The sequence below is a fragment of the Sturnira hondurensis genome, unplaced genomic scaffold (assembly GCF_014824575.4).
Source record: "Sturnira hondurensis isolate 20B ecotype Veracruz unplaced genomic scaffold, ASM1482457v3 Scaffold0008860, whole genome shotgun sequence".
NCBI lineage: Eukaryota > Metazoa > Chordata > Mammalia > Chiroptera > Phyllostomidae > Sturnira > Sturnira hondurensis.
In genome coordinates, this window is record NW_028081491.1 from 5,549,207 (window position 1) to 5,564,638 (window position 15,432).

General features: G+C 41.1%; 1 protein-coding gene across 1 annotated transcript in view; it reads right to left on the reverse strand.

Moving 5' to 3' along the window:
• SHC3 (SHC adaptor protein 3) overlaps positions 1 to 15,432 on the reverse strand; it is a 136,829-nt gene that overhangs the window by 107,420 nt on the left and 13,977 nt on the right. Inside the window, exon 5 of the mRNA XM_037056243.1 lies at positions 10,750 to 10,876. Coding sequence (XP_036912138.1) covers positions 10,750 to 10,876 — 127 coding nt within the window. The remainder of the gene's footprint in view (positions 1 to 10,749; positions 10,877 to 15,432) is intronic.

The following is a 15,432-nucleotide window of genomic DNA, read 5'->3' on the forward strand; positions in this document are numbered from 1 at the left end:
TGTGGCAGCCACGGCTCAGGGCCATTATGGGCAGCCACAGCTCAGGGATGTTATGCACCGGCCTTGGGCTGCCACCAGCCCGGCCGCCTCCATCCTTACTCAAGTCCCTGAGACCCCACCAACCTGTAGCTGTCTGGTCCGTCACTATCTCTGGTCTCTTATTTTCATAAATGCTGGGGAATTGTTGGTTGGGAAATTGATTGTGCTGTTCCTCAGTAGATCTGCCAGGATTTTCTCCCAAGGGTAGAAGAATTGGAGTCGCTCTGTCCTACCCTGCCACCATTTTTTTCTCCTCATTTTATATACAATTTAAAAATTTTTTACTCATTTTCCATCTTGGTCTCTGTCACTTTCTAACTAACTCTTCTTGCACACAGCTCACTGAGCTTGTGATAGCTTCTGTCAATGAGGAAAAAATTGGGGTCTTCAAAGGAACCAACAAAATGAAAACCCTAAAAGAACTTAAAGAGTGGAAGAGGGAAAAAATTTTAAAGTCTCTTTCAAGAAAGGTGAAGACTTCAGAGAAGTGACAAAAATCTTCATAATAATTAAGACAAAAGAAGAACTAACTTCATGACTAAGACAGAAAATGTAGTTGTAGAAGTTGGAAAGAAAACATGCCAAGTAAATTTATAAGAAATATAATAAAGCTTTATTAACAGTGAACGCATCAGGGTAGTAGGCTTCTATTATGAAATTTCAGTCAAGGACAGAGTATTGAATGATCATTATGCCCCATGTTACTTTTTAAAATGCTTTTTGCAATACAAGACATGGTGGTCAAAATGACCCTCCAGCTGTGATTGAAGGACCCAACAAATAACAACCCAAATACAATTAAAACCCAATTACACCCAAAGAGCCAACATAAACTGCACAAAGGGCATCCCAAGAGCATCAAGATCAGGAGCTCAAGGTGACTGCACCACTGAATCTCACAAGTCTCCTATCATAGAAGTTCATACCACTAACTCAGGGAGCCAAAACAGATCAATTTAAGAAGCAGAGCCAAATAAAAAGAGTCTCACAAATAATGGGAAGACAAAGAACCAATGCCTGAACAAAAAGAAGGAATCCTCAGAACAATGCTAACTGAAATAGAGGCAAGTCAACTACCAGATATTGAGTTCAAAACAGTGGTTATAAGGAAGCACAGTAATCTCAGTAAGAATTGCCAAAAACTACAAAGAAGCAACAAGGAATTTCATGTGAATTAAACCATCATGAAAAAGGACATAGAAACCATCAACAACAGCCAAGAGTAGAGTTCCAGCCAAGATGAAGGCATAGAAGACACCTTTTGCTTCCTCCCACAACCAAAAGGAGGATAGCAACTAATCTAAAATCAATAAACAACAAGAAGTTCTAGAAAATCAAACTGCATGGAACTCTGACAACCAAGAAACAGTCAACCAGACCAACTAGACCAGTAAGGCAGGAGGACGGAGAGAACCGTAGCAAGGTACCTGACCACATGGGCAGGGCTTGCTGAATGGGAAACTGAGACTCAGAGCTGTGTGGACTACACAAGTATTGCTTCAATGGGAAGAACTCTCAGCCTCACATGAGGGCTCATTGGAAAGTGGCCTCAAGGCAAGCAGGCAAGCTACACTGTTTATTTTCCGGCCCCTTCACCACAGACAGCACCACAGCACAGCAAGCAGAGTTACCCTGCCCTAGTGAATACCTAAGGCATCACCCCATTACAACTAAGCAAGGGCACTGAGACAAAGAAATATGGCATGGAAGAAAGACTAAAGCAAAACTCCAGAAAGAGAGTTAAGTGATGAGAAGACAGCCAACCCATCTGATGGAGAATTCAAAGCCCTGGTAATCAAAATGCTCAAAGAACTGATTGAGCTTGGTCACAAAATAAAAGAGCAAATGAGAGATACCCAAAGTAAAATAAAGCAAAATACTTAAGGAACCAACAGTGACAGTAAGGAAACCAGGACCCAAACCAATGGTTTGGAATAAAAGGAATAAATAATCATCCAACCAGAACAGAATGAAAAAAACAAGAATTTTTTAAAAATGAAGAGAAGCTTAGGAACATCTGGGACAATTTTAAATGTTCCAATATCCAAATTATATGATTGCCAGAAAGAAAAGAACAAGAGAAAAATATTGAAAACTTATTTGAACAAATAATAAAGAAAAACTTCCTCAATCTGGGAAAAATACAGAGAACTTTCAGCCAAGATGAAGGCATAGGTAGAAACACTGTGCTTCCTCGCACAAACAAGTTTAAAGATAACAAAGTTTTAGTAACAAAAATGCACCAAAACCCAGAAAATGAAACTATACGGAAGTACAACAACAATGAACCCTTCAGCCAGACGGGTGAGAGAGGTGGAGGCAGTGACTGGAGGAGCTGGGTGGGAGCAGGGTAGCCCAGGAAAATTCGGCCAGACTGACCCAGATGCATGGGCAGCGGTTGGCAGACCCCAGGTGTGGGGTTGCAACAGGCAGACCCAGTGAGGGCACAAGGCAGCAGGCTGACCGTGGTCACACATTTGCATGAAGATAAACCAGACAAAGGAGCGAGCAGTGAGATGGACCGTGCAGGTCCCAGCAGCGGGAAGCAGCAGAGGGAACTGCCATTGCCCCTCTTTGACCCCACCCCCACATACAGCATCACAACCCAGCAACTGAGTTGCCTCGCCCTGGTAAATACCTAAGGCTCTGTCCCTCGTACATAACAGTGCAAACAAACCAAAATATTATGGTTCAAGAAGAACTCAAAGCCCCAGAGCCAATAACTCTAAGCGACCAAGAAATAACCAACCTCTAGATGCACAGTTCAAAATACTGCTGATCAGGATGCTCACACGACTGGTTGATTTTAGTCACAAATTAGAGGACCAAATGAAGGCTAAACTAATTAAAATGAAGGGAAATGCACAGGAAACCAATAGTGATGAAAAGGAAACTGGGACTCAAATCAAGAGAATGGCCTAGAAGGAAGAAAAAAATGGCCAAATAGAAAAGAATGAAGAAACAAGAATGCAAAAAAAAATGAGTAGAGGCATAGGAACTTCCAGGACATCTTTAAATGTTCCAACATCTGGATTACAGGGGTACCAGAAGGGAAAGAGGAAGAGCAACAAGTGGAAAACTTATTTGAACAAATAATGAAGGAGAACTTTCCCAATGTAGCAAAGGAAATAGACTTCCAGGAAATCCAGGAAGCTCAGAGAGTCCCAAAGAAGTTGGACCCAAGAAGGAACACACCAAGGCACATCATCATTATATTAGCCAAGATTAAAATGAAGGAGAGAATCCTAGAAGCAGCAAGAGATAAGGAGACAGTCACCTACAAAGCAGTTCCCAGCAGACTGTCAGCTGATTTCTCAAAAGAGACCTTAGAGGCAAGAAGGGGCTGGAAAGAAGTATTCCAAGTCATGAAATCCGAAGACCTACATCCAAGATTACTCTATCCAGCAAAGCTTTCATTTAGAATGGAAGGGCAGATAAAGTGCTTCTCAGATAAGATCAAATTCAAGGAGTTCATCATCACCAAGCCCTTATTATATGAAATGGTAAAGTGATAACATTATTAGATAATGTTATCTAATAAATTGAAGAAGATAAAAAACTCTAAAGAGTAAAATGACAACAAACTCACAATGATCAACAAATGAACATTAAAAAAAGAAAAACATTAAAACAAAAACTAAGCAAACAACTAGAACAGGAACAGAATCAGAGAAATGGACATCATGTGGAGGGTTTTCAGTGGGGAGGGGAAGGAGAAAAATATGGGGGGAAAGGTATAGGGAATAAGAAGCATAATTAGTAGGCATAAAATTGATGGGGAGAGCTAAAAAATGAAATAGAAAACAGAAAAATCAAAGAAATTGTAAGTACAACCCATGGCCATGAACTAAGGGGGAGAATTTTGGAGGGTTGGGAGGTGTAGAGCAGAGGAGAGATAAAAGGGAGAAAATTAGAAAAACTGTAATAGCATAATCAATAAAATATACTTAAAAGAATAGTTAATAGTATGTGAAGAATACAACTTATAAACTGAAGAACAGAGTAGAAGAAATGAAAAGCCGGGTAGATAAAGCAGAGGATTGAATCAGTGTGCTAGAGGGCTAGGTAGGGAAAAAACTCCCAGAAAAACCAAGAAAGAGGGGAAAAAGCCTCAAAAACAACAAAGAGGGATTAAGGAAAATGCAGGACAACATGAAGCATAATAATATCCACATAATAGGGATACCAGAAGGAGAAGAAGAGCAAGGGATAGAAAACCTTTTTGAAAAAGTCATGATAGAAAATTTCCCTAAGTTGATGAGAGCAAAAGTAACACAAATTCAGGAAGCAGACAGGGTTTCAATCAAGAGGAACACAAAGACACCCAGTCTAAAACACATCATAATTAAAATGGCAAAATTCCAAGACAAAGAGATAATCTTAAAGGCAGCAAGGGAGAAACAGGAAGTAACATGCAAGAGAGCTCTAATAAGGCTAGAAGCTGACATCTCAATGGAAATACTATAAGACAGAAGGGAATGGCAAATAATATTTCAAGTAATGAAAAGCAAAGGCCACCAACCAAGACTACTCTACCCACCAAGGCTCTCAATTAAAATGGAAAACAGGGAGTTTCTCAGATAAAAATAAGGAGTTTCTCAGACAAAAGGAGGCAGAAAGAATATACCTCCACCAATCCTGCACTACAATATATGCTAATGGGACTGCTTAAAGAAAAGGAAGAAAAGGAGGGAGAAATAAGAATACAGGTATGAAGGGAATAAAATGGCAATGAATAAGTACTTATCGATAATAACCTTAAGTGTAAGAGGATTAAATGCTCCAATCAAAAGGCATAGGGTAGCTGAAGAGAAAAGAAAACATTACTGCGCACCTGCTGCCTACAAGAGACCCACTTCAGAACAAAGGATATACACAACTGAAATTGCAGGGTTGGAAAAGAGTATTCCAAGCAAATGGATAGGAAAAAAAGCCAGGGTAGCAGTACTCATATGAGACAAAATAGACTTCAAAACAGAGGCCATAAAAAGAGACACTTCATAACATCCAACTGAAAAATCATGAAGAAGACATAAACATTGTATACATATATGCACCCAACAAAGGAGCACACAAATATAAAAGGAAAATCTTGGAGGATTTCAAGAAAGGTATAGACAGCAACAAACTTATACTAGGGGATTTCAATACCCCACTGTCAAAATTGGACAGATTTTCCAAACTAAATATCAATAAGGATACTGCAGCATTGAACAATGTCCTACATGAAATGTACTTAACAGATATATATAACCTTTTATCCAAAAGAAGCAAAATACACATTCTTTTCAAATGCACATGGGACATTTTCAAAGATAGATGATATGATAGAACAAAACAAGTCTCAACAAATTCAGGAAGATTGAAATCATAAAAAGCATTTTCTCTGACCACAAGGAACTGAAACTAGAAACCAACCTCAAAGAAAAAACTCAAACACACTCAAATTCATGGAGATTAAATAGCATGCTATTAAACAATGAATGTGTTAAGAAAGAAATCAAGGAAAAAACCAAAAACTTTCTAGAAACATGAAAATGAATTCACAACAGTCCAAAACTTATGGGACATGGTGAAGGCAGTACTGAGAGAAAAGTTCGTAGCAATGTAGACCTACCTAAAAAGGATAGAAACATTTTAAAAAATAACTCTGCATCTACAAGAACTGAAGGAACAACAACAAAGAAAACCCAGAGCAAGTAGAAGGAAGAAAATAACCAGGACCAGAGCAGAATTAAATAACATAGACACTAAAAGAACAATTCTAAAAATCAAATGGGATTGATCCCAAGGATGCAAAGATGGTATAATATTTTACAAATCAACAAACATAATACATCACATAAACAACAGGAAAGACAAAAATCACATGATCATATCAATAAATGTGGATAAGGTACAGCACCCATTTATGATAAAAACACTCAGAAAGTGGGAGTCGAGGGAGCATACTTAACATAATAAAGGTCATATATCAGAAACCTACAGCCAAAATCAAACTCAGTGGGCAAAAACTAAAACACTGCCACTAAGATCAGGGGAAAAGAAGGATGCCCGTTTTCAGCATTTCTATTCAACATAGTGTTGGAAAGTCCTAACTACAGCAATCAGATAAGAAAAATAAATAAAAGGCATTCAATTTGGAAATGAGAAAGCAAAACTGTCATTGTTTGCAGATTACATGATAGTATAGAGAATAAATCCTATAGACTCCACCATAGCAACTACCCAACCTAATAAGTTAATGTGGGAAAACAGCAGGATACAAAGTCAATATACAGAAATTCAATGCATTTTTGTACACCAACAATGAAATATCAGAAACAGAAATGAGGAAAAAATCCAACTTGATATATCAATAAGAAAAATAAAGTATCTAGGAATAAACCTAACCAAGAAGTAAAAAAACTTGTACTCAGATAACTACTCACACTGAAGAAAGAAATTAAGGAAGCACAAATAAATTGAAGGATATACCATGTTCATGGATTGGAAGAATTAACATCATCAAAATGTCCATACTACTCAAAGCAATTTATAGATCCAGTGCAATACCTATTAAAATACCAATGACATACATCACAGATATAGAACAAACATTTGAAAAACTTATATGGAACCATAAATGACTCTGAATGGCTGTAGTAATTTTGAGAAAAAAGAGCAAAGTAGGAGGGATCCCAAAACCTGATATCAAACTGTATTACAAGGCTACAGTAATCAAAACATTCTGGTATTGGCTTAAGAACAGACACGTAGATCAATGGAACAGGATAGAGAGCCCAGAAATAATCCCAAACCTCTATGGCCACTTAATATTTGACAAAGGAGGCAGAAGCATAAAATGGAGTAAAAATAGTCTCTTCACTAAATGGCGTTGGGAGATCTGGGCAGCTACATGCAAAAAATAATTGAAACTCGGCCACCAACTTACACCATACACACACAAAAAAACACTTAAGATAGATAATAGTCTCAAATATAAGTTGTGACATCATAAAAATCCTACAGTAAAACATAGGCAGGAAAATCTCAGATAGTCCATGCAGCAATATTTTCACTGATATATCCTTTCCTTACACAAAGGAAAGAATAAACAGATGAGACTTCATCAAAATAAAAAGCTTCTGCACAGTTAAAGAAAACATCAGCAAAATGAAAAGAGAACCAATTGCATTGGAAAATACATTTGCAAATGATACCTCAAACAAGGATTTGATCTCCAAAATATATAAAGAAGTTACATGACTTTACTCCAAAAAAAAACAAACAATTCAATTAAAAAATGGGCAAAAGACCTGAACAGACACTTCTCCAAGAAAGACATACAGAGGATCCAGAGACATATAAAAAGATACTCAGCACCACCAGCCATCAGAGAGATGCAAATTAAAACCATAATAAAAATACCACTTCACACCTGTCAGAATGGCCATCATAAACAAATCAACAAACAACAAATGCTGGCTAGGTTGTAAAGAAAAGGAAACTCTAGTACACCGTTTGTGGGAATGCAGACTGGTGCAGCCACTGTGGAAAACAGTATGAAATTTCCTCAGAAAACTAAAAATGGAATTGGTTTTTGACCCAGAAATTCCATTGCTAGGATTATACCCTAGGAATCCTTAAATGCCAATTCAAAAGAACCTATGCCCCCCTCCAATGTTCATAGCAGTAGAATTTATAATAGCCAAGTGCTCAAAACAACCTAAACACACATCAGTAAATGAGTGGATGAAAAACTATGGTACAGAGGACTTCTGGCCAAGATGGAGGTGTAGGTACATGCATTTTGCCTCCTCACAAAACCAAAAGGACAATATTATATTTTTAAAAAATAACCAGAACTGCCAGAAAATCAAACTGCATGGAAATCTGGCAACCAAGAAGTTAAAGAAGAAACATTTATGCAAACCGGTAGGAGGGGCGGAGACAGGCAGCCAGGATGGAGTGGACTCATTGAAAAGCCATGGAAAGGTGGCAGCTGGCAGGCTGGGTAGTCCCCCAAATGTGTGCGGATAAATCAAAAGGAACAACTGTGGAGTAAGACAGACTGTGCAACCCAGGGCTCCAGCATAAGGAAATAAAGATTCAAATTCTTTGACTTCAAGCACCAGTGGGGATTGAGGTGACAGGAGAAACTTCCAGCCTCACAGGAGAGTTCATTGGAGAGACCCATAGGGTCATAGAACCCACACAAACCCACCTACCCAGGAATAAGTACCAGAAGGGCTCAATTCGCTTATGGATAGCAGAAGAAGTGACTGAAAGCCAGTTGAGAGCTGAGGAAGTGGTATTGTCCCCTCTCAGGCCCCTCCCCTACATACAGCACTATAACACAGTAACATGGATAGGCCCACCCTGGCGAAAACCTAAGGATCTTAGTATGTAATGGGTGCACCAAGACAGAAAAATTATGGCCTAAATGAAAGAATAGATCAAAGCTTCAGAAAAAAATAAGAATTAAGCAATGAAGAAATATTCAACCTATCAGATGCATAGTTCGAAACACTGGTAATCAGAATGCTCACAGAAACAGCTGAGTGTGGTCACAAAATAGTTGCAAAAGTAAAGACTATGAAAAGTGAAATAAAGGAAAATGTACAGGGAACCAATAGTAAAGTGAAAGAAATGTGGACTCAAATCAATGCTCTGGACAAGAAGAAAGAAATAAACTGTCAGCTGAAACAAAATGAAGAAATAAGAATTCAAAAAAATGAGGGGAGACTTAAGAACCTCTGAGACAACTTGAGACATTTCAGCACCTGAATCATAGGGGTGCCAGAAGGAGAACAAGAGCAAGAAATTGAAAACTTATTTGAAAACTTATTTGAAAACATAAAAAGGGAGAACTTCCCCAATCTGGTAAAGGAAATAGATTTACAGGAAGCCCAGAAAGCTCAGAGAGTTTCAAAGAAATTGGATCCAAGGAAGTACACACCAAGGCACACCATAATTACATCACCCAAGATTAAAGATAAGGAGAGAATCTTAAAAGCAGCAAGAGAAAAGGAGATTGTTCTGTTCAGTAAAGCTCTCATTTAGAATGGAAGGGCAGATAAGGTGCTTCTCAGATAAGGTCAAGTTAAAGGAGTTCATCATCACCAAGCCCTTATTAAATAAAATGTAAAGGGACTTATCTATGAAAAAGAAGATCAAAACTATGGACAGTAAAGTGACAATAAACTCACAACTATCAACAACTGAACCTCTAAAAACAAAAACAAAAATGGACTAAGGAAAGAACTAGAATAGGAACAGATTCACAGAAATAGAGGTTGCATGGAGGTTATCAGCAAGGAGGGGGAGGGGGAGTTGGAAGAAAATGTATAGGGAATAAGAAGCATAAGTGGTAAGTACAAAATAGACAGGGGAGGTTAAGAATAGTATGAGAAATGGAGGAGCCAAAGAACTTATATGACCCATGGACATGTACTAAGGTGGGGGAATGCCAGTGGGAGGAGGGGTACTGGGTAGAAAGGAATAAAAGGGAGAAAAAATGGGACAACTGTAATAGCATAATCAATCAAAGATATTAATAAAAATAAAGTAATTATTTTTTAAAAACTATGGTACATTTACACAATGGAATACTATGCAGCAGAAAGAAAGAAGGAGCCCCTACCCTTTGCAACAGAATAGATGGATCTGGAGAGCACTATGCCAAGGAAAATAAGCCAGGCAGTGAAAGATTAATACCTTATGATCTCACCTATAAGTGGAACCTAATCAACAAAACAAATATGCAAGCAAAATATAACCAGAGACATGGAAGTAAAAAACAAACTGACAGTAACCAGAGGGGAGGTAGGATGGGATAACAAGAGAAAAGGGGGGAAGGGTCATGAAGGAACATGTATAAAGGACACATGGACAAAGCCAAAGGGGATGGGATTGAGGGTGAGAGGTGGGGATGGCTGGGGTGCAGAGGAGTATTGGAGGGGAAATGGAGACAAGTCTATTTGAACAATAAAAAAGAAAACAATGCGTTATGCTGCATGAAATATCATAATATAATATAATTAATATAATGTAATAATGTGCTAAAGAAATTCAGTGGTAAATCCTGAACACTTTTTATACTAAATTATCTCAAAATTCTGGTTCACATTCACTATTTTATTTAATACATAAAATAACAGTATTGCCAAGGCACTATTATTCATATTTTATAAAGAAAACTGCTAAGACTCAGATTTGTTAAAAGTCTTGACCAGGGCCACATTGGCCATTGAGTCTCCAAGCTACAAAGGCCACAAAAGCAGGACTGACACTTGTCACTCCAAGCATGGGCCTCACAGAGAAGCCTCTGACTCAGGGGTTATCAACCATGGTGACAAGGACAATAGGACATGCAGAACCTGTGGTGATGCCTGCCAGTCTGAGCAGGTGACATATGGAAACATACACGGTTACATAAGAAACACAGAAAAAACACATTACAGTGGTTTTCAGTAACCTTGGCTACTGTCACTATAGTTTCAAGAAAAAAATGTTATTCTAAACATTCAGAGTGTTGCCCATATGTCGGCTTCCATCTGCCGATTTCATCAGCCACAGCCAAGCACCACCAGGTCTCTCTGAGACCAGGAAGCCCTGAACAGGGCATACCTCAGGGAGGCAGTTTGGTGGTGTTCTCCTTTTGAGTGTTTTTTTAGGAAAAAAGTGATAAAATGCAGAAAGACCACTGCAAACAGTACCACTACTCACCGGTCATGAAGAGTGGGAATCTTGGAAGGACACTGCAAATACTGCTTAAATCGGAGTTCAAAGGCTTGTCCAATGGAGCCAATGACATCCTGGGCCAGCCCATCACAGCATTCCAGAATGTGACAAGCTGTGGGATCCAGAGACCCAGGCCCATTAGAGACAAACACCGGAGTTGCCGAGGCTCCTGCACAGAAGTCCTCCTGAGGGTGAAAACCCCCGGCGAGAACAGGGGGACAAAGAGGTACATGTGTCCTTCATAATACATCCTGGAGGCCCTAGCTGCAATTTAACCCCAGTGTCCCCATTGGATGTATTCTTTAATAGCCTATTGTCTCTAAAATTAAAAATGAATTCCATTGTGGCAGCTGCCCACCATCCCTCAAGAACACACTCCTGTGACTAGGCTGCAGCACAATCCATGCAAAACCTTCATAAAAAAAAAGAGGGTTGAGTGGAGAAAGGCACAGAGAAGGCCCTGCTTCTGCTCCTCAAGATAGTGACTGTCCCTGGCAGCCCCCAGAGGAACCTCAGTCTCTCACCTGTTTCCATGATCAATGTGACATGTTCTTGTTACTAATTGGGCAGAGGTATTCTCCCTGGAGAAAAGAGCAGATGTGGGTGTCCCACTACACCTTTCTCTTTCCAACAGTTAAGATGCAGTTGTACTCAGGGAGGGTTCCTCCAGGAGCACAGCAGATGCCAGCAATGAAGAGGGATCATCTCTACAAAGGTAGTTAGCTGTTCCCAGGCACTAGACACCAAACTGTCCTCTGACTGCAGGAGAACCCAGAACACATGAGACAGAGGACTCCTTAAAATGGAAAACTGCCCAGGAAGGGACAGAGGCATCACGGCTTTTGAAGTTTGGTGACTTTCAGCAAATTGCTGGCTTCTCCATGCACAAAGCTCACAGGGACAGCAGCTGCCACCATGTCCTCAGCTTCTACGCTGTACCCCAGGCTGGAGGGGAATGCACCCCTGAGGACACAGGGGAAGCACTGCTGGGGAAAAAGTGGGACTGTACTGCAGTGTGGACATCCATGCAGTTCTTGGCTACACTAGGTATGTCCAAGGGATTGATCCCAAGATTTCCGAGCTATATTCTTGTCATTGACTATTCATATTAGTTTTTCAGTAGCAACACAGGTAGGCACAAAGCAAGCCCATATGAAACAGCTATTATAGTTACTGGATTATTGGTTAACTGAAAGGAATGGACATGTCTTTCTGGCTGAAAGGGAAGGAGTCATCGAGGCCAGTGTGAGGAAAAGACATATGGCTCCCCCACAGCCTGTATTTTTAGCCAAACACCTCCACCTGGAAGCAGCTGTAGGAGTTGGCTGTCCAGTACTTTAAAGAGCCAGAATAAAGACTGGGAAGGGGTCAAGAAATGCACCTTACTTTTCTTCTGAGGAGAAAAGTAGTGCCCTAACCTTTAACATAATGTGTGAAAAATCAGATTTCAGCAAAAGGGCCCACACAACAAATCCATGGAGGCCTGCATCTTCCACACACCAGACAGCATCAGGCCTGGAGATTGCCCTCTTCACATCAGTTCCACAGAGGTTGACAAGATGCAGAGCTCCAAGTAGGAAACCCTCTCTGGGTGAGGGCTGAGTCCTGCCAGTCTAAGATGCCCAAGTTGGCAGAACCGCTCCAGGCTCTGCTACCTCATTCATCCTCAATGAACTGAGAAATTGGCATCTATATAGGCTAGGTGTGAGTCTCCTTCTGGAAAATGCCTTCTATTGTTTCAAAAACTCATTCCAAATCCAAAACTAACCCTGGATTGCCAATCTTGCTGGGCCTGTTATTTTCTGTGACAAAAGCCACCCTCTTCTAACCTGGACTGCATGACTTTGCATGTGCCAGAAATGAGAGGCCCTAACCCAGGTGAACATCTGGTTACTTGTTTCATTCCCACAAGGAAAGGACAGAGCCAGAGTCATCATTCATGAGCAAGAAGACTAGATGAGAAACATGTAGAGTCAAGACTCAAAATGACATTGTAAAACCTAAACATGGCCCAAAATGAACGCAGGGACAACCGGCCTTTTCACAGTAGTAGAAGTTGACATTGGAGAAGAAGGCCCTGAGGCAGGTGCTGGCTTGATGTCCAAGGAAGAGCCAGCAGTCCATGGAGCCAAGAGCAGGAGCAAATGATAGGGGATGAGACAGGTTAGAGCAGGATTGATCTCACTCGGGTCCTGTGGACATGGTGATGAAACTAGCAGATGTTTTGTGGAGAAAGGAAAGACTAAGATATGTGGCTTGTCAAGTGTGAGAGCCATGAAACTTCTGAGTGCAGAGGTGCATGACTCTCTGGCTCTCAGCCAGATGCCTGGGTGAGACAAGAACACTCAAAGTCTATGGCACAGGATGTTTAAATCCCAGGGCCTGGCTTATAATGTACAACCACTGTTGACAATAGCCAAGTGTGGAGCTACCTAAATGCCTACTCATAGCGGAAGGGTGGAAGGAAGGGAGGGAGGGAGAGAGAGAGGGAGGAAGGGAGGGAGGGAGGGAGGGAGGGAGGGAGGGAGGGAGGGAGGGAAAGGAAGAAAAAGAAGAAAGGGAAGGGAAGGGAAGGGAAGGGAAGGGAAGGGAAGGGAAGGGAAGGGAAGGGAAGGGAAGGGAAGGGAAGGGAAGGGAAGGGAAGGGAAGGGAGAAAGAAAGAAAATCACTTTTGCCCGCTATGCCGATGAGGGGTTTTTTACAGAGGAAAGAAAGCCAGAGGAGGTGCTGTGTTGTTTACCCTCAGCGAATTCATACTATTTAAGGCTTTTTCTGGAAAGTCACCTGCCGGGGCCTACAATTATCCAACACCAGAGAAATCCTAAGTTTTTTGGTTGCAAAAACCCAGTGCTGTTAGCAAAGCCTGGGCAAAGTGTGACCACAATATGCATCATTCCCACATGCAGGATTCCTGATCAAGCCTCTTCACTAAGTTTCCCATTACTGAGGAAATCTTGGAGGAAGAGCAGCAGAATGTGTTAGAAGCTATTCAGGCTGAACACACAGGCTTCTTCCCCATTAGGTCAGCACCAACTATGTATAGGATATGACTTCCCACAGCCAGATCAGGTTGTTCCACAGGGTGCCTGAAGAAGGATGTTACTGCATTTGTATGGTGTTCATGCCTCTTGTGGCAGCTATATGTCTAATTAGAGCATGATTTTTTCTTAGCTGCTACTGTGACTCAAACAGTACAATCTGAGCTGTATACATACATATGTGTGTGTGTGTGTGTGTGTGTGTGTGTAAAATACAGGGAATGAGGGTCATTGGGTAGTAAATGAAAGTTCTAATGTAAAAAAAATGATGTCTTAGGATCCAGCAAAACCTGATTTGTTGAGTTTTATCTTTCATATACCAATAATTGCCTGCCAGGTCTATTGGCCCTGCCCTTTGACTATAATGTGCCAACCTCATGAAAGTTCACTCATTTGTGTCTCTTATCTTCTCAAAATGTTGTTGGAAACTTCCATACAACTTAATGACTTAGGTCAGAGAGCTTTTGCCCTCCCATCAGATTAACTATATACATCATGGATTCCTATACCAAATAGATAAATATATATTCTCACTGTAAATACTTGTAAACAGGCAAACATGTATAGGCAGGAGTCATTATGGAAAAGACAGATGATAACAGTGAGAAAATTTCACTCAAATCTGTAGGATTTTGGCAGAAGACTTTCCAGGACCCAGATGTGTCTTGACACCTGCCCATCATGAGCAGCTGTGCCCGCAGCCAAGGAAACACCCCAGCACATCAACTGCATGAGGCATTAGATATTTAAGAGCCCAAAGAGGAACATTTATTCCCAGATTTTCTTGCTAATCTGACTTCTGTATGGCAGAATCCATTCTTACTTAATTAAATCACTTCCTGGGCCAGGGGAGAAAGAAGAATGTAAGCAGCTAGGGGAAGCCCTTCCACCAGCTCCTTACTAGAAGGGGATAATTGTGGGGTGGACACATATGAGGTGATGCAAACCATGCTCTGAGAGAAGGTTCGTGGCTGGAACCGTGACTCCCCTCCCTATATACACTGCCTGTGTGGGGAGAACAGAGCTATAGTACATCAGGAAAGGCTGCAAATTCCCATTGGAGAGTGGGTCTGACTCCCCTCCCTTGAATCTAAGCAGATGTCACTGCTTCAACAGTACACTATGGAAGAAGTGAAGCTGTCCTTGGCCTTCCAGAGTGCTGGAACCTGCCACTTGGTATCATGCAGCCCAGAAGTACCATGTGAGAGGTTTTAATGCCCTGATAGAGGGGGCCCTCGGATTCCTAGGAAAGGGAGAAGGACCCTCATGGCTTGGCCTTCCAGTCACCCTTACCAAGGTGTGAGGCATGACAATGAAATAAACTTGGGCCCTCTAGACCAGGGCAGCCAAAAGCCACCCAGTGACCCCCATTGGTGGCACATGGAGCCAAAAATTGGCCAACTGAGCCCTGCCTGGATTCCTGACACTTAATCGTATCAGAAACCACTAAAATTTGAGTAGTTTGCTGCAGGGGATGGATAACTGGAAGGCAGGAGTGTACATCACCCAAAAAGTCTCAAAGGGTCCCTGTGCCAGTGGCATCCCCAGGGCACCAGCACCAGTGCCAACATCAGCATTTGTCTTACAGTAGCACCACATGCCAAAGGGAGACCACTGTGGCAATTACAGC